Source organism: Andrena cerasifolii, chromosome 1, assembly GCF_050908995.1.
Source record: "Andrena cerasifolii isolate SP2316 chromosome 1, iyAndCera1_principal, whole genome shotgun sequence".
NCBI classification, from domain to species: Eukaryota; Metazoa; Arthropoda; class Insecta; order Hymenoptera; family Andrenidae; genus Andrena; species Andrena cerasifolii.
This window is the reverse complement of record NC_135118.1, coordinates 29712545-29736751: the sequence shown is the minus strand read 5'-3', so window position 1 is coordinate 29736751 and position 24207 is coordinate 29712545. Positions and strand designations below refer to the sequence as shown.

The window sequence follows — 24207 nt, the reverse complement described above, 5'->3', positions numbered from 1 at the left end:
CTATTGGCGTGGACAAGACAGTAATTGTCCAATCGGTTCGACAGTGATTGGCCGCGATTTGATACATAATATAACCTAAAAGAAAATATTACCTGATTTGGTGATAAGAATAAGATTAAAATTATTCAATGAAAAGAGATATATTATTATGTATACATTTGTTCTGTTTGTTTTTGTTTTTAACAGGGAGCTAATTACTGTTTCACCATTAACATGGTTAAAAGACAGTCACTGGCCGTTCGGCCAATTGCAGCCATTCAATATTATTCATATTATAGCGAATTCGGTAACTCGCACTGACTCTGCACCGGTGCCAAAAAATGACTTGGATTGGTTGATTCTTATAGAGCTATTTTCCTTTCTACCAGAAACAACCAATCCAAGTCATTTTCTGGCACCAGTGCAGAGTCAGTGCGAGGTACCGAATTCGCTATTAGTGATCCTCTAGGGAGTGATCGGTATAACCGCAGCCATTTTGGAGCAAAATCGGAAATAACATAACCTAAACCATATCTATCTCTTTCTATCAGTATTTCTCTCTCTCTCGTTCTGTCAGTATTTCTCTCTCTCTCGTTCTGTCAGTATTTCTCTCTCTCTCGTTCTGTCAGTATTTCTCTCTCTCTCGTTCTGTCAGTATTTCTCTGTCTCTTTCTATCAGTATTTCTCTCTCTCTTTCTGTCTCTTTCTTTTTTACAGTTTCTTTCTCTGTCTACTTCCGCTTTTGCTCCAAATCGTGGCAACCAATCAGCGACGCTCCATGTTGTTCCGATCACTCCCTAGAGGATCACTAAATTCGTCACAGTGGTGCGGGAAACATGTGTGGACGAGCTGCTTGGTGAGCGATCCCTTGACGCGTAATTTCAGTAATTAATCCATGACACGTGAATCTGAGAATGAACGAACCGCGAAGGATACTCACAAATATTTCACAGCAAATAATATTACAGCTCTCTGAACCCAGGCACCGTAAGTTGCGCTTGCGAGTACAAGGATGCATCTGGAAAACGACGCACAACCTCCTGGATCAAAAGCGATGTCCAGTATATTCCGTCGCAGAACATCGGGCCCAAGGACGCTCTTCCCTGCATCATCGCTGGCTCGCACCTCGGAGATGACGCGGAGAGGGTCCTCTGCGCTATGATGTGGAGCATGATACCACCTTGGCATGAGGTCTGTGTTTACAAGCAAGGTTAGGTTGGTCGAGGCCCCTGTGGTGGGGGTAAGCTCACGTGGTCGCGATCGAATCGTCAACAAACACGTTGACGCAAAAACCACCCACAGGATGTAAACACGCATCGCTGGACGCTTATCGTGTCACGTCCTGTGATAACAATGCATTACGCGCTTCTCCCTTCCTTTATTCAAGCTTTACTCTTGCCGGCACGCATGTGACAGAGACGTTTCAACTTCGATATGTAAATAGGGCCACTACAAGAAGTCGACCATGTCGACGCACAATGCGCGACTGGAGAACCTTAAGAGCTCTACGCTGTACGGCCAGCCGCTCCGAAGAGGGCAGAGGTGTGTCGTAGTCTGCGAAGGGTACTACGAATGGAAAGCCAGCAAGACAAAGGGCCCCAAGCAGCCGTACTACATTTATGCTGCTCAGGAGGAAGGCATCAGAGTGGATGATCCTACCACCTGGACGGACGCGTGGTCGGAGGAATCAGGGTGGATGGGACCGAAAGTTTTGAAGATGGCAGGGTTATTTAATAAATTTAAAACTTCCGAGGTAAGTGGAGCGCGTTTTGCTCTTGTCGTTCGTTTAATTCCAACGGAGAATTGCAAACTAACGTTCCAGGGTAAAACTATATACAGCTGTACGATGATTACAACCGATTCGAATTCTGCTCTCTCCTGGATGCATAATCGTATGCCAGTGTTTTTAAACACAGAAGAAGATATGGGTGTAAGTGAACGAATATGCATATCGAGACATTAATTCTACTGGCGAGAATGTATTACGAAATGTTCCTTTTCGCTCGCTGCTACCAGGTCTGGCTGAACAAAGAGCTATCAGTAGCGGAGGCTGTTGATAAATTAAACAAATTAAAGTTATCAGACTGCGGTTTAAGCTGGCACACAGTCTCAACTCGAGTAAACAGCGTATTATATAAAGGCGAAGATTGCAGGAAGGAGGCAAAGCCGGTGTAGGTCTACGTGCACAGCAACGTTGCGATTAATATTTCACTGCCGGAATTATGAACCTTTAATCCCGGGAAGTGACATGCCAGACTATTGATTTACTAATTCCATTATCCACAGGGAAGAGAAAAAAGGCAACCCTAACAGTTTCATGGCTTCCTGGCTGAAGAAGGGGGCTGCGGAGTCAGCTAAGAGAAAAAATACGAATACCGATGATGACCACAGCGACGAAACTGGAAAGAGCGATAAAACGCCGTCAAAAGTTGCGAGGAAGTAATCTCGCATTATAAACAGACACAAAGAGAAAACTCTACTACCTCGCGATCATCTTATTTGTAAATACTCAGATTTCCTTCGCTCATTTCAAAATATTTATTTACATTTCCACCCTTCATTTACATCATCTGATACCCAGACTCCAAACTGATAAGACTACAAAATGTACCCAACAGTATTACTATTTCCAATAAAACGTTTAATACCCCAATTCTCATATAGATTAAAAAAAGAAACAACCAAACATTAATCCCCGTATCATGTGATTTCTTGAGAGTGACGCCGATCCCCGACGGCGGTGATTTTTTTTTCAAAACATCCACCAGCGTCGACCGCAAAATTCCATTTGCCGCTTAGGGTCGGCGCATGCGCGCTCCTCGCGTCCACCACGCGCAACATGGCGTCGGGCATCGGCCGGATCTCCCATTCGGCGGCAAAGGGGACGAAGAAAGACAGAGAAGAGAGGGAGGAAAGGAATCGTGGTTACCCGAAGATGTCAGCACGTTGGATCGGCGTTTCGCGGTGGCAGCGTCGACGGTGAACGCGATCGGTGGTTGTTCGTACGGGTCCGCGCGATCAGTGTGTTGCAGCACGGACAGAGAGCGGTGGCGGAGGTGTGTAGCCGCGTACGGGTCGCGTATAGCTGTGTGCTTGCGCGTTTTCGCCTGCCTGTGCGGCGGGGGCTGCCCTTCGTGAGGAACCGCGTCACGCATGGCACCGCTCCGTGCCTGAGACGCCTTTTTCTCCGGGGACAGATAGAGCGAGATCGCGCGCGACGGCCGGGGGCCCAGCCTCTTCGCGTGCCTCGTCTCGTTTTGCCGTTTTTCGTGCGCCGAGCGGGCCGAGTGGCTGACGAGCCGACAGAATGACCAGCCAGGAGACGCGCGATCACGGGATCAGCAACGTCGAGACCGAGTACCTCGAGATCAACTCGAAGAAGGCCTGGCCCATCCTCTACCAGGTAAAGATCTGCCCTGTCGTCATCCTCGTTCCCCCCCCGTGCCCTCTTCTTCCGCTTTTTGCGCCATTCCTTCCGGCCGTCGCGAGAAAGGGACCGATACCCCGGCCCATCCTGTCCTGCCAATGTGTCAGCACCGCGTACACGCGACTACGCCGAATTGTTTTCCGCTGACACGGCTCTCGCCAGTCAACGCGGCGCGGCGATGAAATTCCTCTTCCGCGGCCGCAGGCTTGTATATATGCACTTCTTCGAATCGCATCCGTAACGTGGACACCTATGTCCACGTTTTTATCGTCCCTCTCCACTCCCCCTCGCCGTCGTGAGATATCGCGGATTTTCGACGATACTCTTTGCTCCGCACAGCAGGGACGCGCGTGTCACGTCTGTTCCCCGTGATTCCGTTTATTTATCGGGCGCGGAGTCGTCGGATCGATCCGCTTCCGAGACTCTTTGTCACGATTAATTTACGCTCCTTTCAATGGGCTTGATTTACCAGGATGCGATCCGACGCGATAAGGGGGAGAATTCAGCTGTCGCGTTTTATTCCTCGTCCGGGCCGCGCGCGCGCGCGCGCGCTCCCTTCCTTGGGCAATTCACAATGCGCGGATTGTGTCGGAGGTTTCGGTACCGCGCGGACGCTTTCCTGGAAAATCGCTTTCGCGGGAAAGTGTTAAATACAGCATAGAGCGTGCATTGTGATTTTATTGTCGCGGTGGGATACGCTGGGTCGCGGAGCGTGCGTACCAGGTGTTCGGTTGTTTCGCTCGCGGAATTTGATCGGTGAATTCGCCTGGCTTTTGAAACCGTTTAGTTGGAAGCGTAAGAATTTTTGGAAACTCCTCTGTCGGACTGAGGTGATACTTAAGTACCAAAGGGGAAGATGATTGGAGTGGTCGATGAAATGGTACTTTACTGTTGCAGCATATACGCAATGAATGTAGCAATTTCACGTACACTTGCAACGAATCGAAGAAGCCGCAGAACAAGAATTTGAACCGCTACAGAGATGTCGCTCCGTACGATCACAGTAGGATCGTACTTAAAAGGGGTCCATGCAACTACATTAATTCCAACCTCATACAGGTAAATACTGTATTAAAATGGTTTGTACCGACGTGGAGGAGTGCAATTGTAAGTCGCTTTCTCGTTACAGGTCGATCGCGCCCACAGACAATACATCCTTACCCAAGGACCATTAGAAAATACCGCTGGCCACTTTTGGCTGATGGTATGGGAGCAAAATTCTAAAGCTGTGTTAATGTTAAATAAGATAATCGAGAAGAATCAAGTTAAGTGTTATCAGTATTGGCCTCTCGGCGATTCTTTCTCTCTAACGTTTCTGGACGTTGGTTTGAAAGTGGAGTATATCAGCAAAAAAGAATCATCGGATTACACGACTAGAATATTAAAGTACGAGATATTAACGTATCAAATTTGTGAACGCTTATTGTGCAAACACGCCGCTGGACGGGGAATTGGATGTAACGTTCGTGTTCTCCACAGGTTAACCGATATCGAAACAGACGAAAGTAGAGAAATATTACACTTTCATTATACCACTTGGCCGGACTTTGGAGTGCCGCAGAGTCCGACGGCTTTTCTACATTTCTTGGCAGACGTCAGGCAATCGGGGGCATTGGATCAAAATGTTGGCCCTCCTGTTGTACATTGTTCCGCTGGCATTGGAAGGTCGGGGACATTCTGTTTAGTCGATACATGCCTCGTATTGGTAAGGACTACTTTTATCGAGCAGCGGAGAGAAAAGCTTTAGAGGAAAGGGATTACTTTTGACTTGATTTCAGATTGAAGAGAATGGATTAAATTCCGTGAATGTTAGAGATGTGCTGATCGAAATGAGAAGATACAGGATGGGTTTAATACAGACGCCGGACCAATTAAGATTCTCATATGCCGCTATCATCGATGGCGCGAAAGAATTGCCATCCAATAACGTGGTAACTAATACCAATTCGCAGTGGTACAGTGTTATCAGTTTCTCTGGACGATTCAGTTTAACCCTTTAGCGCCAAACGTATCATATATGATACATTCCGTTTTTTTTTGTTGGTGTTTTGCCGTTTGCATTCGCAATTCACTGTTTGCAACAGTTTAAGTAGTACATGTTTAGCGTAGATTTATCCGCTGAAGAAAGCTGGACCTACCTGAACTCTGTATTAATTGGTTTTATGCATTTTAACCACTGAAAAAAGTAATTAAAAAAAAACTTTTTTTAATAAAAATATATAAATTCAGGCCATTTTTAACGATAAAAAGATAACGGGATATTTTTCCTTCAACGGGACCTAGCTGCTGGCGCTAAAGGGTTAATAACTCTACCACTAATCTATGTCGTATACATTCTTGCAAATGATTCTGTGATTCTGTTGTAAACCAATCCTGATAGTACTGTACTACTGTGGCGATGCTCTAATTTATGGCCTTCGCTAACCTTCGTGCGATTTACAGAACATCGATAATGAAACAGTAACGAATCATTACGACGTGGTGAATAATAGTAATTCTCCAATCGAAGAAGAAGACGAGCCACCTCCCTTGCCTCCTCCAAGAGGTGAATCTTTAACGCGTAGTATAAGGGCAGAATTAATTACGAATACAATGACGAAGAATGGTAAGAGCAGTTAGTCGGCAACCGGCACGAAGCTTTAACAATGCGAGATACAAATTTCCTTTCGTATTTAATGTCAGATGAATTAGGTGGACCGCCTGACAAACCATTGCCGAGAGAACCGTCGGCTCACATAGACACGTCTATCAGCTCACCGAATGCAAACTCTACGGTAGTCACGAACAATTCGCATGAAAAGAGCGGCGATGGTGTCACAGTGCCTCGTGAAACTACCAACGACGGTGAAAACTCTTTGCAGACATTTAGCTCTCCGTCCAACCCAGACATGTAAGTCCCTCGAACACGAGAGTTTTTTTTTTACCGGAATCGCCTCGGTATCGTTTTCACTGATACATTTACGTTGCCCGAACAGGAAGAATGAACTACGTCAGCGTAATAAAGAGAAGAGCGATCGTTTGGCAGCGCAAGTGCGGGAGATGAAGCGTCGACAAAAGGAGACGGAAGAATGGCAGGAGCTCAAGAGGTCATTATTTAAGCCCCTTACAATAGGCATAGGCGCCGCAATTGTTGGTGGGGGTATTTTAGCAATCTGTGGCTATCTGTACATGCGTGGTTAGAACAGGATTGTTCCCCATGTCGCGCGTGCTTACGCGGGCCATCGAGTTGTCAGTGATACTAGGTGATTTCGCACGTTCAAGAATAGTTACTTTCACTACGAGACATTTAACAGTTCCATTGCACACGCCATTGATTACTTTCGTGGAAGAGTAATTAATCAGGGAGAAGCATTTGATGTTACATAATTCGATGCAGAACACAATAGTCGCGAAACGTTTTATCAGTAAGAGGCGATTAATTCAGCTAGCGGGAGGAAGAGACCAGTTATCAAAGAAACGTTATGGAGAAGTAACTTATTCTAAAGAAGTGCATTTTTAAAGAACATTGTTGCACGGCAGAGATGCTAACAAGAAAAAAAAACGTAAAAAAAAAGAGAGAGAGAGAGGGAGCGAGAAGAGAAGGGTCGGAAAATCGATGATAAGAGGAGAACAAAGGAAAAAGGGGGAGATCTTCAATTTGTATTTTTATATTGTGATTTACTCGATGAGTACGTAGAATATTAGAAGATGTCCATTCTTTTGAAGATCCTTTCGTTAGGTTCCCTTGAAAGACGCAGTGTTTGAAGTGAGTAGAACATTTCGCATTCGTGTTTCCAGTTGCGACGGAGGAATAAGAGGTGCGCGGAGTCAGATCTTTACCTCGTGGCTTGTTTCTTCTCTCCCGATTGCGAATACGCAGTACGTTTATCAATTTGTTCGAGAGCAATAATCGCTCGCACCGGTGCGAATTAGGAGAAAAGAGGAGGCACGGGTAAAGATCCAAAGCAACCGATGAGTCGGTGCCTTCTTATTCGTACGTCGTAACGATCGTAGGCTGATTTACGACACACATTATACAAACTGGGTGCATGACGTTTCAGTGAGTAAACACGATTATATACTTTCCAATTCAGAGGCAGGTACAAGTATTAATCCACCCTTTTTTTTTTTTTTACTTGAACACTTAAATAGATTTAGTTCCCTTTATTTAACTAATGTCCGATCAATATTTATAAATTCCAACTATTTGAAAACGAGACGAGTCTCTTTGATTTTAACAAATAATCTTCAAATAAATTAGACCTATTGTTAGTAATTATCCAGGGTACCAAAATCATTCGCGTAGAATTTATAAGCACCCCCCCCCCCCAATCACTTTGCTAGAATCTAATGAATATATTCGTGATAGGCGTAGAGAAATGTTAACAATCCTAACTATAGTATCACTTCGTAAATGTTTTTAAATAGCGTACCAATCGAAGTAGAGTCCGTTCTTCTATAGAATGTTGGCGAAGAGGGGAGATCATATTAGAATTAGAGTAAGCCATGCCCGTGACGTACCGTAGCCCATTCTCGCGCAGGATGCTGGTTTTAATTTAGGGCCGTCAGTTTCGTTTAATAACTTGTTCCTGGGGGGGCTATGAGCAAAGAGGAGCCTTTGACTTTCTCTCTTCCTTGAAGGAACACAGGTCATCAGGATATTCCGTTAAATGGCAACTTGTGCCTTCGATTGTGTGCTTGATAATGTTTCGTGCAATTTCGTAACACAGCTCGCAGTGGTTTATACGAGGCATTTCCTACCCAGTAGCCGAGGGCAGTCTTCTTTTAAGCGAGAACATTCCTGGTATACGCGAGCCGATTAGTGTCGAATCTCACGGGGCGCTGATGTGATTAGCATCGACTTAAGGATGTTTTCGACTAAGCGAACTTACAAATTATTTGCGTTGAAACTTTGGCGATGTAGCAATCGACAGAGTGGGTGCCAAACTATGAGAAGCCAACAAGAATTTTGTACGCCACATAAGTACACGCATAAGTAGACATACGTGCATATACTCAATGCGCCTTCGGCTCGAATCGAATCCGGCATCAGATTTGGCACGTACCGTCAGTCCGCTTGGGTATCGAAGTGGCAATCTGGTCACGCTGAATGATATCAGGCACTCGTTTTAACTAATTCCCAGAGATTAGTTAATAAAGTGTTTCGTAGGAACTTCCTCGCATGCTTATGAGTAAAAGGGTCCAGAGGATTGTCGAAGACAATCTGTCGGGTGGACTGAGAAGTGTTAGATATTCAACGGAACCAAACACTTTCTGCATACCCTGGACGAGAAGTGTTAGACCTGATACCGAGACCCGGTTCGGCCGGAACAGCACATTGGAATGATGAACCGTTTCATGGTCGCGTTAGGGAAGTTTATTTAATACACTATCAAACCCTGTTCGAAGCGTTCGTCTACACTAACAACACAGTTCACACTGAGCTTCTTCGTGGGGTATCCTTAAGGTGCTCGTAAAAGCTCAAAGAAAAAACCTCGCTTTGCGCCAGATAGGAACAGGGGGTGGGATTAAAAGCAACATTTTTCTAAAACACAAATTCCACCTGACAATGCCCGGCAGCGCACGCGAGTGCGCCTGGGCATCGTGGAAAGACTGAATACGTCTAATTGCTTCTAAAGGGGAAGTTTAGGAAGAAAGAACTACGTAACGTGTTAAGCCTGTATTCTTAAGCTGAGCTTTTATGTAAGTCACGATTAATTAAACTCGAGCAGAGAAGACTCGTCTGATCGTGTTCCAAGACAAACGGAAAGTGAAGAGAAACAAAAGGAATACGAGGGAGAAAGAAAGGGGGGGCGTATTGCGGTTTCGCGTTTCGACTTCCGTCGGGAGGGAAGGGAGAGGTCGCGAGCAAATGTATTTTGTACTTTTGTACGTTGCTGTAGCTGTAGATTGGAATACGATCGCCTCAAAAAAAAAAAAAAAAAACCGAGAGATTTCGGGTACGTTGCATCCGTAATGCGTCCGCGTGTTCGTTCACGACGCACCGAGCATATATACACATTTATTTTAGAGATATCATGTTCCCTATTCGAAGCGATGTTAAACATGTTCGAAGTTAATACAGTATTCTGTGGACGGTACCGTCTATCTGTGTGCACCATTATCTCGTTACCTGATTTCTCGTCGTTAGAGAGTATTTAGACTGTTAGAAGCGATGCACGGTTTTTCACAGAGACGCGTTTTGCAATCTTTCATACGTTCGGACGCGGTGTATAGAGGAGCGATTCGTGTACGAGGGGCGGGAGAACGTTGCCATTTCCTTCGAACAGAGAACACGCGTGCGAACCTTCATTTGGGACGATTCTGTTGTACGAAAGAGATGGTAGTGTTCCTGGAGGAACCCACGAGTTCGATACTCTTTATATTTTCGGCCCTTAGTGGTAGCGAATGGAATCCCTTCGGGGCCTTACGACCCAGGTTTCTGTAGTTCGGAACTGTTAGAAGCTTCTGCGCGCAGATCGTGGGGAACTCTTCTGGGAAACGATAACTGGTGTGTCGCTAGCATTGCAACTAACTCCATCGGGTCTCTGATACTGTATCGAAACCGATCTGTCCCTTGGATTCACTGTTCCAACTGCTCGATACACAAATTCCTTCTTCGCTGTACCATCAGAGTCTAGCTTAAACCATTTCTGTGTGCCCGCAGACTGCTGTCTGAAATGTTTGAATATCAGCGAAGGATATTATTCATCTACTCAGTCAATGTATTCCGAGATCCCTGACGAAGGTATTTGCAATCTGCGAGGCACTTGTTACAGAAAGAATGTAACTAGGGTGTCCAGAAGCTTCTGACAGACTCGACGTGGGCGAGTCAATTAGTGAAATCCGTTTAAGACTAGTCCGTTCACCTTTCGTCTGAGACGATCGATCGCAATGAAGGTGCGTGCCCCGCGCGTTTACCCAGAAATTCTCGAGTTTCTGCCGTCGTGCGTACGATCATCGAGAACGACTCCCCTGTCCGCTGATCGGTTGGAAGCTTCCTGAACAGAGAGATTGAGAGGGAGAGACAGAGAGAGAGAGAGAGACAGGACGCGTGCATGGGAGAGCGAAAGAGAGAGGTATTCTCGAGAGCTAGAATCCGCGGGAGACACGGTGCTAATTAAAAGTTCCAAAAACAAAAGAGAGAGAGAGAGAGAAGCAAATATAACGCGTCGGGGAGCGCGAGTGCGCGAGGAATGGAAGTGAGCGCGAGAGGGGTGTGCTGTGGTGACAAGAGAAAGAGTTGAGGGCGCATCGATCGTAAGATTTCGCGCGGAATTTGTCCCCCTTTGCCTCTCAGAGAACGACGATGTTGTATTATGCCAATGGCGATGCTAAATTTTCAGTCAGAAAGAGACGAACACGATGAGAAAGAAATCGGACGATCGAGCTTCGATGAGATACGAAGAGGGGAGGCTTTTACACGCAGCTTTCGTTTCTTTCCTCCCCCCGATAAGTTTCTCCGCCGTGTACAATAGACGTAACGCGTTGTGCCGCGCGGAGCCGCGGAAACATAGTTAAGTGCCTACTCAAAGAAAGGAAGGGAAAAAGGGAACCACGATGGAGATCACTCACCGTTTATAGTAACTTATACTTGTACGCAACCCCTCGCCTTTTGGAAGGACGTAGTCATCCAGCAAGTGAATCCTTTACTATCCGACAATATATAAGTAGATAATCGCTCCAGTGAGTCTATTATCGCCTTGATCGCTGCCGGCCGATCGAACCACGGGGTCCACGCGGGCCAGATTACGGAACGCCTTCCTGTCGAGGTGAGACGGCTCGCTGTGCTTCTCAGCGCGTCTCTATGCTAAGGGAGGCCACCGGTGGCGGAAGTAAGCCCTCCCTTTCTCGAGGAACAGAATAATAGTCGCGATCCGGGCTCTGGGGGAAAGAAGGAACCTGGGATTAAGAGGGATGGACGGTGGTTGTTTCGTGGGGTGGGTAGTTTAAAGACTTCACGGGGACTTGGGTTTCACGGGCCCACCCATTTCAAAGGGCAAAGTGGGTACTATGATTTAGAGTCGATGGAAAGGAGATTGAATACGCTCGATAATGTGCGCAGGTTTTTTTTCTGCTTCCAAGGAAGTCTTCTGTTCCTTGCCATTGGACGCGGCGAAAGACTCCCTTTCATCGTCGGGTGGACAATAGAACTCTTTTGAAACGCCGTCTTTCACCTCGCCAGAAAGGAAGCAGATGTCGAAGCGGAAAAGATATTTCTTGAAACAAGTTTTATGTAGAAGCCGTCGAGAAGCAGTGTATTCAGGGTGTCCGCGAAACAAGTCTCCAATCGCGGGGGCTGTTCGCACTTAGCCTGAGAACGGAGAAGGTGCCATTGTAAATCGAAGTGTGCTTCCTTTCCGAATTGTAAACGCTATTTTGTCTGTGATAGAGCTTCGCTAAAACTGAGGTACCTACTTGCGATCACGTGAGTCAGTGTAACCTTGCAAAGTAGAAGATCAGAGCTCTGCGCAAAATTGTGGGCGTTCCTCGAAGACTATCATGTTCAAAAAACGTTTGTAAAAGAAATCGTTCATCCCCGATGTGGGTGGAGTAGCTTGCCAATTTCGGTGGCTCGTTTACAGGACACCCTGTATATATCTCCAAACAGCGAAGCAAGTACCCCGCATTCAAGATTGCTCGCAGAGTCCCCCGTGATTCGATCGACGTTGATTAACTCGTCAGCCAGATCGCTTAAAGCTAAGAGAATCGAGTTCTACTCGCGATGAGCGAAAGTGAGAGATATGAGAGAGAGAGAGAGAGCGAACGGAAGAGAAATGAAGGGGCGACGAAGGGTACGAATAGAGCCCGATCGTCCTCGAGAAACTACTAATACGGGCAATGGTAGGAAGTAACTTCTCCCTGAAGCCTGATTGCATCCTGCGACTCGACGTCTTACAGTTAACTACTATTAACGATGTACCGTTTTGTAGGAACTATATCGAATGGTATTTTAATGTATAAAAGTTTACACGTGACGAGTGGAAACGACACGAGATAATATGGCTAGATAGACCGAATGGGGGGGAGCGAAAGAAGTGAAATGAGGGAGCGTTCACGAGACACAAATTCTTCTCCCGATTGGCCACGACCCTCCCGCGGGGGGCGCAGCAAAATTCTCCTCGCTGAGACCAGCGAAACGAATAGGCAAAACTATGAATTCCAACGTCACTTCGCTTCTTTACACGCACCCACGAAAAGAGAGCGAGAGCGAGAGCGAGAGAGAGAGAGAGAAAGAGAGAGAGAGAGAGAGTATAGAGCCAAATCGAATATCCGGATAGCATGACCGGGAGGCTTGCATGCAATAAACTGTTATTTACACTGAACGAAAGACAAGCATTGATGAAAGAAAAGAGAACGAGTCGAGCGACGAAAAATCGCGACGAGATTCTTTTTTTCTCTTTTTTACTCCCCCATGTAGAGAGACTCCGTAGAGACGAGGTCCCCCCGTCGCATAATTAGATCGATCAATACAGGAAAGGAAATATTTCTTTCGTACTTTCCAACTTTTTTTCATTCCAAACTCCTCCCGCCTTGCAACTAACGCGACCGATAGTCGAGCCTCGAGACTTTGGGCTCCATTGGAAAGGTAAAAGTGTATTTTTTTTTTAATCAGTAACTGCTACTGCTTCGAAGAACGTCCACTCATTCTTATCAATGTCAAGCTGTTTTCGAGTGAATCCAATCTTCGAGGCTCGTCGATCGGCCCCCCACCAACCCCTGTTTTCACCTAACGATCCCTTCGGGAAGATTAGTATGAGTTTCACCTACAGGGCCCCCGAGACTAACAATTTTAATCTGGAGACCATGGATTTCTAATAATCGTGTGTAGGTGTACCAAGCAATAGTGAGGTCTCAAATTAAAGGATATTAAGGAGAAAGAGATGGGAAAGAGAATTTCAAAGTAAATTTTCAGCTTTCAGCCTCCCCAGCAGCGGTGCTTCGATACTAGATCGCAAACCCCGAAACTAGTTCGGAGGTCGCTTTTCTTACGCGATTCGTGGCGGCACAGTGAGCGGAGCCGACCGGTTTCCCCTCCCCCGCACCGTTGCTTGGTACACCCTGTATTAATCTCTGTCTTTGCACTTGCAATGATTCTTCTCGTACTTATCTTCCCCTGCAGACCCTCGAAAGACCCTCAATCTGGTGATTTCTTTCAGATCTAAAAGCGATACTACCGAAAGCAGCGAAACTGTGCAGGAGGAGACCGAGCCTGCGATCTAAAATGATCTGTGCAGTTGAGAGAGAGAGAGAAAGAGAGAGAGAGCGAGAGAGAGTGTGAGAGAAAGATATCCGCGACGGGAGTTAAAAAAAAAAAAAGTAAAAAGAGAGAGCGTCGCGTTAAAGTGCCCTCGAAAGGGACGAAAACGGCCAATTCGTTCTTTTCGTTCCGTTTTTACAACACGTTGCTCACGAGACAAGCGGAGCCGCTATTTATTCAGACGAAACAACAATGAAATGCTTTGACTGAGGAAATAAATCAGTTTGTTTGGTAACATTTGGAGCAACGATTAATTCCGCGTCTCCCTCGACCCTCTGGCGGACGCCAGGGCGAGAGGATACGCTCCCGCCGAACTCACCCCCTCTGTCCTTCACTTTCGAACACTCTAATTCCCTTCGATCTTGAATACCAGCCGCTGCAAGGGCAACTGGATCCTAATTGGATCACCCTCGAGGCTGTCTAGGGGGGGGGACTAACGTCTGATTAACACTTTGAGTGGCACAAGGCTCAACGAAGCACCGTTTCAAGTCGGCCAGGCTCTTCCGAGGATCTTCTATCGAAGCGGCCGTGTATCAAACAGAATTATAACATTTTATAGCGTTCGAAGATCCTCGGACAATACTTTCCATGCTTTTCAGGGAATATCGCAGGGGGTGGATGTCCCTCGGCGTGAAAACACGCCGACGCCAGTCAAAGTGTTTAATGCCCTACATCCTGCATATTGAAGATTTTTTTTTATCATAACTCGTTTGGAGCTTGAGTAGTCTGTAAAGCTTTTGAAAGAATAAAAAGGGGCGGGGGATTTCTCGCCCGTTTTTGGTTACACGATTTTGCAACCAAATTTTGTGCCAAATGATACATTGTGACGGGACATCGATCACAAGAAATTTTCAAGCTGAACCGGCAATTAGTTTCTGAGATATGGGCAGTGGCGGATTTAACGGGCGGTCGATGAGCAGTTGTCGCTTGGGCCCCTGACCTTCTGGCCCCAAGGGACCCATCTTCAAAAAAAGAATCATGATTTTATCCAAACAATATATATTTTTTTCTGTACTACTACACTTAGCCTGTTTTTAGTAAACTAGGGTAGATGCACTATTTGCGGCCACTTTAAGGTATTGTACCAGTTCTGGCCATTTCTTAAAAAATATAATATTTTTCCGTGCAAGAAATAAATGTAACTTTATATTTCTGGCGGTGTACTAAATAAAATATTTATGATGTGCAATTCTCCACATAATAATTATCTGCAAGCAATTTAAAAATAAGATATTATGCACATGGCCAAAAATAGTGCAATGCCCACAAACGGTACATTCACCCTGCCTCTTCGTTTTTCCTAAATCCGCCACTGGGTATGAGAAGTGAAAGAAGTGAAAATTCATTAACGCGTCGACCCACGTGCTTTCATGTCCGTCCGATAATTTAAAGAATTGTTCCTAGAAGTTTCGCTCGGAGATTTGAACTTAGACTTTCAGAGTTCACAATGTTCAATTCCATATAGCGAACCGCGTGTAAAAAATATTCTAATTTTCATAAAACTGTGGTATAATCGTAACACGAAAAAAGCATCACCACATTCTCATACTTATTAATAAAATTGAAACCTTAATCACAGAATATTATTGCACGTGTGAAAGTGGTGCTCGGACTGCTAAAAATGATGTAGGTATGTAACGTGTATCCATCAGCATTTCCAAAAATCAAAATCAAGAAAAATAAACGTCGCTGATTTTTTAACTTTGACATCCTATATCTCGGAAACTGATGGTCGCCTGAACTTGAAAATTTCTTGCGATTGATATCTCATCATAAGGTATCACTTGGCAGAAAATTCAATTCGAAAATCCTGGGACCAAAAACGGGCGATTTCTTGGATCATTCTTTGTTCGATGTTGACACAAGTCACGTGTTTAATTGGATACAGAGGCGTAGATTTATTTAGCTGGGTAAATAATGTTACATACAGTCGCATCGGAAAGTCAGTTGACACTGTTTAAAGTCGCCTAACTTTTTTAAAATTGGTCCAACGACTTGAGTTTTTTTTAGAAGCTGGCGGAATTAGTTTTCTAGGCGACGTGTTTCGTCGTTTTGAAAAAATTGCAACTGGTCTGAATGGTAAAAAAAAATAGTAAATGTTGTCTTTTAAACTTTTTTTATGAGCCTGTAATGAAAATTAAAAAAAAATCGCTGATTTCGGGAATTTCACGAATTTCGCCCTTATTCTGCGATCTTAAAACGTGTGTAGCTCAGAGCAACGTTAACCGATTTAGATGAAATTTTCAGCATGTGTACAACTTACTTCGATCTACAAACGGGTTTTTTGAATTTTCATTACAGGCTCAGAATTTTTTTTTTAAAAAAACAACCTTCACTATTTTCATCGCTATTCCGACCAGTTGCAATTTTTTTCAAAACGACGAAACACGTCTCCTAGAAAACTAATTCCGCTAGCTTCTAAAAAAAACTGAAGTCGTTTGGACCAATTTTAAAAAAGTTATGCGATTTTAAAGAGTGTCAACTTACTTTCTGGTGCGACTGTACCACCATTTTTGGGGAAGGTAAGGTAGGATCTTGATGAGAGCGCATAGTTCCTCTCCGTTCCTTTCTTTTCTTCCCGTTCCCGTCCCTCGCGCGTTTAAACCTCCAACGACGAACTTTACACGGAATTCAACCATACACGAAATGTGAAATTAAAATTTGAAACTTCGAAAGGGAGCGAAGCGTCTGCAAGAAGAATCTAAATTCCTACGTGACGGTTAAATCGAAAACTCTAAGTCTCTGATAAGAAAAGATGTAACTTCACGAGGCCATCAAATTTCTGCTTAACAAGAATTAAGTCCCACAGATAAGTCAACTGTCTCTGCAAGAACACCTGAAGCCACAACGCCATGGAATCCCTGCTTCAAAATTAACTTCAAGCTAGCTGAAGAGGAGCACCTAACTACAGCCAAAGCGGCGGAAGCCCCAACTCAAACTGATCTCACACGCCTACTAAATTATTTACTTCGCGAAGTCACACCTTCCGCTACGCGTGACATCGTCGAATTTCCCGCAAACAGCCGCGTTTTAAGGGACATCTCGTTGGAGCACGCCAGCGCGGAGTCACCGTTGCGTAATCTCGCCGATTCTGTTGGGTCCCATCTTCCGCGTCAGCCTGAAAGATGAATCACTGCGCGAAGAAACGGACCCCTGAATGCGATCACCGTGTCAACCCGACAAAGCTCGCGCTCATTTTCAGAACAGCCAATTCTCACACTGACAATGAGCCTCATATCCATTTTTAGACACTTGACAAACAAATTTCCTGTCGCTAGAGCATTTTCTCGAAATGAAATTTACTTGTTAGATGTTGTTACACGTTTACATTTGCGCTATCAGTACCCTTATATTTAATCGTGTCATATAACGCAATAAAATTCGAGGTGTTGTGTTGTTCTTTTTTTAATGAAAATAATAAAGCTTTCTAAGAGTCATACATTAATATAATGTGTAACAATGCTTAACAGCATCATGTACGATCGGTATCTACTTTCTTCGAAAATTATCTCACCATCACCACTCTTCAAGCTTTTTCGTTTACTGCCAATTAAACTGACAAGGGAACAGCCACAACTCGGAAATTTAAAAGATTAACAATTTTCAATCGATTAGTCATTTTTCAGATAGATGTTAGTTCAAAACTATTTGTTAAATTAAGTCTAAAAAATTCCCAGGTAAAGTTTGAACGTCGTAGAATATATGCCCATCGTTGAAAGTTGACATTTAAAGTGGCATCATGCTTAAAAAAAAATTGAAGCGATAAGAGTACCGACAGGTTTTTGCTTAAAAAATCGCAGGGTCAATTTTGACCCAGGGTGACAACCGAGGGTTAAGAAGCTTTGGGGATGTGTAGAGGATATACGAGGCAGTGTGAGCAACAACGGACTAACCCACATTTTTTCGAAATTGAGTTAGTAGTAATAATGTAGTCCAATAGGCTCTAGTAATCATATAAAACAGGCAAAAAAAAATTTTCAACGTGGGTTAGTCCGTTGTTGCTTTCACTGGTTCATATACTTAGTTGTGTACTACGGATTATTTTTTGTTGCCCAGATTCACTCCAAGGGGGTGAAATTGACCCCGAAACTCCGGTTAGGTGTTTTCCGATTTTGTGTTATAACTCGCGAACTGTGAGAGATAGAAAAAAAGTTTTCCGACGAAAGTTACTTCTTCTAATTAGGACTATCATTTGGTAACTTACAGTTCGCGAGTTATAACGTAAAATCTCTAAATAGCCGAATCTTGAGGGGTTAATTTCACCCTCTTAGAATAAATTTATGCGGTAAAAAAAAATGTTCATAATTTTTCGTAAAATTTCAAACTTTCCAAACCCAAAAGTTTCATAATTTTCTTGATTTTCCGGGCTGGGAATCTTACCTTTTGAGAGACTAGTCTCGTCGTCACTTCAGACGACAAGCAATTCGGAAAGAAACCGCGAAGGGCAACTTTCCGACCTGCTACCATTTCTAATAAAAAACTAAAAGCGAATAGGTCTGGGTCTCCCTGACCCATCGCGAGCTCTGTCGGGTTAAATCGCGCACGGAACGGTTTCACGGTCGTTTAAACGAGCGTAAACGAGATTCCGCCCGCTGGATCAGCGAAACTGACGCTCGCGTGGTTCGTGGTCACGCGTCGCGACCTTTTGCGCGTGACCATGATCCGTCCTCGTACCGAGGAAAACAAGAGACGTTTACCGATTTAGGATGCAACGCAGGAGGACTGCACGTAGCTGGGGTGTCGCATCCATCTTTCTAATTTACCAGGTCAGTTATCACCTGCCGTCGAAACGTCACTGTACGATTAGCGTGCTCCCGTTTGACGTCATTGTTTCGTATAAATGCTGCAAGGATGCCCACCCGGGGCATAAACTTGCCACAGAGCGGTACCAACGTGTCCACCAGCCGTCCTTAAAGTGCAGAACGCTTCGAGCTCGACGTCTCGCTGTTATTCGCAAGAGATACTTTGCTTCTTTTTACTGCTCCGTCCATCCCGGCCACTTGTACCGCGACACCGAAGGCTCCTCAGCTTCTGAGAAAGGAGAATCGCCTTTGCTACGGGGGAAGGAAGCTTCGAACCAGATACGAAAATGGTAAGTTTAAGAAATTCTGCTGCTTACTCTTGGGAATTTTTCATCGTTTTGGGGCGCTGAAGAACTAGTGCTTCTGGGTAGTGCTGTGCAGGGCGTACTCGCGACTCAAACTCCATGGAGGTCTCTATATAAAAAAATACCAAAAGAAATGAGACACTTAAAGGCGATTATATAAATTTGAAAATACTCGTCGTTTCATAAATTACACTGGCTAATGAAAATAACCGAGCGACACTTTTGTGGCAAGGTAGTACCGAAGAACACTTAAACTCTAAACAGTGCAAATTTAACAAAAAAAAAAACAGCTATTCAATAATGATGAACAATTTTACTCTCAACCCTCCGTGAGGCATCAATCCAATTCAAAGTAGACTTCATGAAACTTAATAATGCACAATTCAGTGGCGCAACCACAGGGAGGAGGGGCAAAGAGCCCTGGCACTCCCAAGGAAGGTTCTTTGTAAAAAGAAAACTAGATTTTATTCTGTAAATAAATTTTTATAATCACCTAAAGAATTTTACTGAATTTGCAGTGAATATATTGTACCCGTTCATCTCGGTTGCCCCCGAAATTAAATCCCGCGTGCGCCACTGACACGATTATTAATAAATTTTACAAAATCCGTAATCTTTCCCTTCCAGGCACCAAGCACAATCGTTTTCCTCCTGGCGCTCGTCGGCTGCGCCGTCGCGCTTCCGCTCAGGCCTGAGGGGAGCTCCGATCCTCTCGCTGAAGCACCGATTCTCGAGGAGCAGGAGCATACTGAAATCGCCAGTCAGCCACAAGAAGAGTCAACCCCGTTGGTGTACACGTTGCTCTTCAGCAATTTGAACAGCGCAGAAGAGGCTTCCGCTAGCGATCCAATGGAGAAGCGCAGCGCGAAGGTGGCGGATGAGGACGATCTTGAAACCGCGGCTGGTACCTACGCTCTTCGGCCATTGTTCGTCTATCGACAGCAATTAGCGTACCGGCAACGAGTCAGGGACGCGATCCGACGCAGGAATCAGTTCTGAGTCATCGATGGCTATAGCTGAGAATCTTTGACAACCTGTCGGCGCGAAAGGACAGTGACTTTGGAGACCAAAGAGCGCGAAGAGTACTGTTTAATTATTTCATAGGGGCAGGGAGTTAAGGCCCATTTCTGTTCGAGAGAAGAGGTGGAGAGTTTTGGAAGGAGTGGATGGAGTTTCAGGGAACTGTGATGAAGAAATAGTTTTAGAATTTTTCGATATTTAAGGGCTGAGATTTTGGAAGGAAGTACGAAGAAGAATTTAGGCAGATGAGTCCCCATTTGGGGAGCGAAATTCCTGCATACGTGTGAAGGAAACGAAGTGCTTAGGAAGCAATCCTTTGATAGTGTAAGATCCTTACAGATTTATACAGAATTCGAGGGACTCAGAGTCCCCGCAATTTCTCTTTTTTTAAACTGCCATTAGTTCCTGTGACTCCTGGAAGAGGAACTTTCAAGGATTCAAGATTTAATTTTATTCTTCGCTTGAGAACTGGAGATTCTCAAAGGAAAGTCGAGGCAAGTCAACCAACATCCCCCTCAACGTCTTTTCTCCTTGAAGACGAAGCCTGAGGCGCCGAGATTAGAATTCCTTGTGATCTGAAGACTGCAAAGGACCTACTGGAGTCTTGAAAACTCGTAAGATTCTATGAGAATTCAGAGCAACTCGAGACGCTAAGATCCTCGAAGGAAGATTAATTTAAACGCAACCAACTCCTCAAACTTTTCTCGACCCCTGTTCTCCCGGTTGCCGACTGTCTCTGCAACGCCTGGAAGACGAAGCTCGGGCTGTATTCTACTCGCAATTCCTCAGCTTTCACGAAAACTGTGCCGTGACTGAGATATGAGAATTTTCAACTGTGCTCGACGAGGAGGCGATCGTCGAAGCCGGAAGTGAACGGGTCTTCCAGAAGGCTGCGGCACTTAGTGCCTCGTTAGTCAACGAGCATAAATAGCGAGGCTGCTAATTCGACGAGCAAATAATAGTCGTCACCGAGGCGAACGGGAGCAACAAATCGTTCCTGGAGCAAAACAAAAACACCCTCGACACTTTAGGACGCTTAATAATTCTTTAACGGGGGAGGTGCAGGAAGTTCGGATCACTGATCTGGCTCAAATTTTATGCCCATACTAATACATCAAAAGAACGGGATGCAGTAATCAAAATTTGGTGAGAAAATTAAGCCCAACTACTCTGGAACGACTAATCGCAAAAAAATCAAACTTGATTCGTTCTTATAAAAATTCTGACTTCAATGAAACTTCGCGTGAGTGCAGAGCACATTGGAGTATGCAAGGAGGAATTTTTCTGTTCTACAGAAACTCAATCTGAACAGGTGAAATCAACCCTCGAACTTATAACGTTACATCCATTTCTTTAATATAAAAAAATACTTTTCTTCCGTTAGTATGGCAGAGCATAAAATTCCCAACAATTCTTCTATTCAAAGTTTTGTCATATCTCGCAGCGTTACAAAGTTATATTTTAAAAAAAAAACGCGATGACTTTAGGGACTGATTTCAACCCCTCAGAGTGAAGTTCCGCAGAAAATAAAAAATCCAATATACTTTGCATTCACACTAACAAGGGAAGATCCCGAACCCGAAAATTAAAAAAATTCTGAAACTTTGTGAATTTATAGGGAATTTCCTCCTGATTAGAACGCAATTTTTGTTTGCCGCCCAAATTAACCCCTGGAAATTCGGCTATTTTCCGATTTTGTGTTATAACTCGCGAACTGTAAAATAATTTTTTTACCAAATGATAGATCTAATTAAAAGAAGTAACTTTTGTCTTGAAACTTTTTTTCTATCTCTTACAGTTCGCGAGTTATAACACAAAATCGGAAATTAGTCGAATTTCCAAGGATTAATTTGGGCAGAAAACAAAGATTGCGTTCTAATCAGGAGGAAATTCCCTACATATTCACAAAGTTTCAGAAGTTTTTGAAATTCCGGGTTCGGGATGTTCCCTTGTAAGTTCCATTAAATTCAGAATTTTCCGGTTGGAAATGTTCTGCGCTATGCCATAATAGACTCGATTTTCTCTCCAAATTTCGAGTACTGCTCCCCTGCGTTTAATTCATCGGTGATTGGAGGCCAGCGCAAGCCCCTTATGAGTCGATCTTTTGTAACGTAGAAGCCCTAGAACTCGTAACTTATACCACAGTACAGTTTTGTACAGTTTCTTTTCTACTAGTTGAACCGAATGACTTGTTAACTATAACATTGTGTGGAAGGATGAAAGCGAGAGTGATAGAATCATCGTACTATAAGCCGATATACACTGCCGTTCATAAGTATCAGGACACCTCACTCTGTGTGAAATAATCGTGAGAGACGTTCTAAACTTACCGAAGAACTCCGACAAATTTAGCTTCGTTTGAGACAGGGTTACTATATCTCTTCACCAGCAAACCGGTAGAGGTAAACAAAGAAAAAAAGGGACGGAACGAAATCTCTTTAGAAAGGAGTACTTTTATTGTAGTATTTAAAAAATGACATACAACGAAAGGCAGGTTTTTCTTAACAGAAAATTTTCTTCTTCAAATTCTCGTCGCAGAATTCCACGAGAAATCAAGAAATAAGAAAACTGGGACTTATGGTAACCCTAACTATTTGTTATTTTAAATTAAAATCAGTGAAGTCTATCTCCACCAAACATCACGTTTTCCGTAGAATGCGACAGGCGTCCTGATACTTATGAACGGCAATGTAAGTCCCTAGCTGTAAGAACCTCTGAAGAGCTACCCACCAAAGCAACAGAAGAACGATGTCGACGAGGCTGAAAAACTATGTCGATAGCAACAACGACGTCGTTGATGTAATCTCTAAATATAAACGAACCGTGCTTGTGATACGATTTCTTTTTCTAGCGCTCGGTCGAGCGACCTCGTTAAATAAACGTCTTGTAATAACGTGCAACTCGTCCTTCTTGCCAAACCGTTTATTTCATTCAATTTCACAGACATCGCCCTAGTCCCTTCCATCACTTCCCTGGGAACACCGGGATCCTTACAAAGCTACGTCTCGGCTGGTATTCCTGACTGGACCAGTACCTCTTTCTGATCGACGGGCCCCGATACCAGTCGCGAAGGACCCTGCCGTGCCTCTGCTCGACACCTTTGAAGATCTCGGAGTTCGCGTCCCTTTCCTCCCGAAGCTCAGCGTCCGTTGATTCCGCCAGAGTTTCAGAAGACTCCAACTGATCGGGGGGCTCCAGCGCGTAGCTCACCGAGTCCTCAGTCTCACCTATGTCATCACCATCCACGTCGGACAAATATACCAAACCATTTTGAAACTGCGAATTCTCCGAATCTTCCGGATCCTGCGCAGCTGGTTCTTGCTGGCCAGCCGCGTCACCTTCAACGAATCCGTCGGGGTCTGGTGTGCTCGAGGATTGCGTGTCGTCGCGCCTGAGGCGAAGGTGTTGAAGGGCTCCTAGGTCAACGATCAATGGGTGCTTCCCGTCTTTATTATCTCCTGCGTGGCTTGTAGCTTGAGTTCGCTTCCCGTCGACGGAGTTTGTCGTTGCAGAGGCTGCTTCTACTGCGGGGTTCTCAGATATTGGAGATTCCTCGGGGGAAGTTGCTTCGAGTTCGCGTTGAACTTCTGTGGAGCTGGGGGGCTCCTTGGCAGGAACTGTCGAAGCGAAGTCCTGCTTGGGTGGGTAGAACTTGGCTCCCTCGGTAGTTTCTGTTGCAGAAGCTGCAAGCTTGGTATCTGTGGCGGATATAGACTCAGTCGAAGGTTGCGACGGTGCCCATGCTGACCTCGGATCGAAATCGCTGCATAGGGAGCGTTCTGTGATTCCAAGCAGGAGGAGCAAGCTGGGGAAGAGAACTGGGGGTCCCATTGTTCTTTTGTTTGTCAGTGCTTGCGGCTGGATTTTGGGTATGGACCGCTGAAGACGATGCGAGGTATTCGAGTGTCTATGGAGAACTAAGGGACCAGGAAGCAGACGCTCTTTTATAAGCAGCTATAGAAGCAGCTGCTAAGTCGATCGCTAAACATCTCGGTGCTGTTAGCGCGGCACTAACTGTGGCATTAGTTTCGGAGGATTCCATCGATCTAGAATGATTTTTGCGTAGCCGGGACTGCGTCGCTGGGGAGGGGAACTCTTCGAGATCTTTGCAAATATAGGTGATGGAATAGGAGGGTTGGTTTGGTTACTGGTTAGTGGCGATTGACAGTCGAGTTGCAATTAAGGAGATTCAATATTCTAATAAGGTACTTCGAGGAGTGGAATTTCTGGAGACTTGCGGAACTTGAAGACTGCGTTGGAGGATGTATTAGAGACGCTGCCGTGCTTTTAGTGAGCAGTATCTTCGTTGGCGAAGAATTTTCATAGATCTTGTCGTTGGTGACTAAAGCTGAATATTATACTCAAGAGTCAATAAATATTACACTTAAACATAAAGAAATATTCTCAAAAATAAGTAAATAAATTACAGTCAAA

The 24207-nt window shown here is 44.7% G+C and overlaps 4 protein-coding genes across 7 annotated transcripts; 3 read left to right on the top strand and 1 right to left on the bottom strand.

The window, feature by feature from the left end:
- The first annotated feature begins 722 nt into the window (after positions 1-722).
- Positions 723-2438, top strand: LOC143374816 (abasic site processing protein HMCES-like). Its single transcript, XM_076823319.1, has 6 exons — positions 723-835; positions 948-1170; positions 1424-1732; positions 1802-1909; positions 1996-2150; positions 2266-2438. The coding sequence occupies exons 1-6, from the start codon at positions 816-818 to the stop codon at positions 2420-2422; spliced, it is 972 nt and encodes a 323-aa protein (XP_076679434.1). The 5' UTR covers positions 723-815; the 3' UTR covers positions 2423-2438.
- Positions 2439-2836: 398 nt separating this feature from the next.
- Positions 2837-13881, top strand: LOC143374813 (tyrosine-protein phosphatase non-receptor type 2-like). Of its 4 annotated transcripts, XM_076823305.1 has the most exons (9): positions 2841-3382; positions 4304-4465; positions 4536-4792; positions 4886-5111; positions 5185-5337; positions 5849-6011; positions 6089-6296; positions 6382-6492; positions 13546-13881. In XM_076823305.1, the coding sequence occupies exons 1-9, from the start codon at positions 3287-3289 to the stop codon at positions 13607-13609; spliced, it is 1440 nt and encodes a 479-aa protein (XP_076679420.1). In that variant the 5' UTR covers positions 2841-3286; the 3' UTR covers positions 13610-13881. The 4 variants fall into 4 exon arrangements, with proteins under 4 accessions (XP_076679409.1, XP_076679388.1, XP_076679420.1 ...); XM_076823294.1 differs by lacking the exon at positions 13546-13881 and having other exon boundaries at positions 2837-3382; positions 6098-6296; positions 6382-12883; XM_076823273.1 differs by lacking the exon at positions 13546-13881 and having other exon boundaries at positions 2840-3382; positions 6382-12883.
- Positions 13882-17924: 4043 nt separating this feature from the next.
- LOC143374804 (uncharacterized) lies at positions 17925-19806 on the top strand. Its single transcript, XM_076823261.1, has 2 exons — positions 17925-18738; positions 19381-19806. Exons 1-2 carry the CDS (start codon positions 18736-18738, stop codon positions 19750-19752), a joined length of 375 nt encoding a protein of 124 aa, XP_076679376.1. The 5' UTR covers positions 17925-18735; the 3' UTR covers positions 19753-19806.
- LOC143374796 (uncharacterized) lies at positions 18771-24101 on the bottom strand. Its single transcript, XM_076823251.1, has 2 exons — positions 22808-24101; positions 18771-18862 (listed from the first exon to the last, which is right to left on the bottom strand). The coding sequence occupies exons 1-2, from the start codon at positions 23602-23604 to the stop codon at positions 18844-18846; spliced, it is 816 nt and encodes a 271-aa protein (XP_076679366.1). The 5' UTR covers positions 23605-24101; the 3' UTR covers positions 18771-18843.
- Positions 24102-24207: the final 106 nt, after the last annotated feature.

What these genes read in the sequence shown, in the direction of transcription:
- LOC143374796 (XM_076823251.1), bottom strand. Translation starts at nt 23,604, where the DNA reads ATGGGACCCCCAGTTCTCTTCCCCAGCTTGCTCCTCCTGCTTGGAATC.
- LOC143374813 (XM_076823273.1), top strand. Translation starts at nt 3,287, where the DNA reads ATGACCAGCCAGGAGACGCGCGATCACGGGATCAGCAACGTCGAGACC. An exon ending in CCTGGCCCATCCTCTACCAG is followed by an intron (nt 3,383 to 4,303) that starts GTAAAGATCTGC and finishes TTACTGTTGCAG; the next exon opens with CATATACGCAATGAATGTAG. An exon ending in GAATACAATGACGAAGAATG is followed by an intron (nt 6,012 to 6,088) that starts GTAAGAGCAGTT and finishes ATTTAATGTCAG; the next exon opens with ATGAATTAGGTGGACCGCCT.
- LOC143374816 (XM_076823319.1), top strand. Translation starts at nt 816, where the DNA reads ATGTGTGGACGAGCTGCTTG. An exon ending in ATAAATTTAAAACTTCCGAG is followed by an intron (nt 1,733 to 1,801) that starts GTAAGTGGAGCG and finishes CTAACGTTCCAG; the next exon opens with GGTAAAACTATATACAGCTG. An exon ending in AGGAAGGAGGCAAAGCCGGT is followed by an intron (nt 2,151 to 2,265) that starts GTAGGTCTACGT and finishes CATTATCCACAG; the next exon opens with GGAAGAGAAAAAAGGCAACC.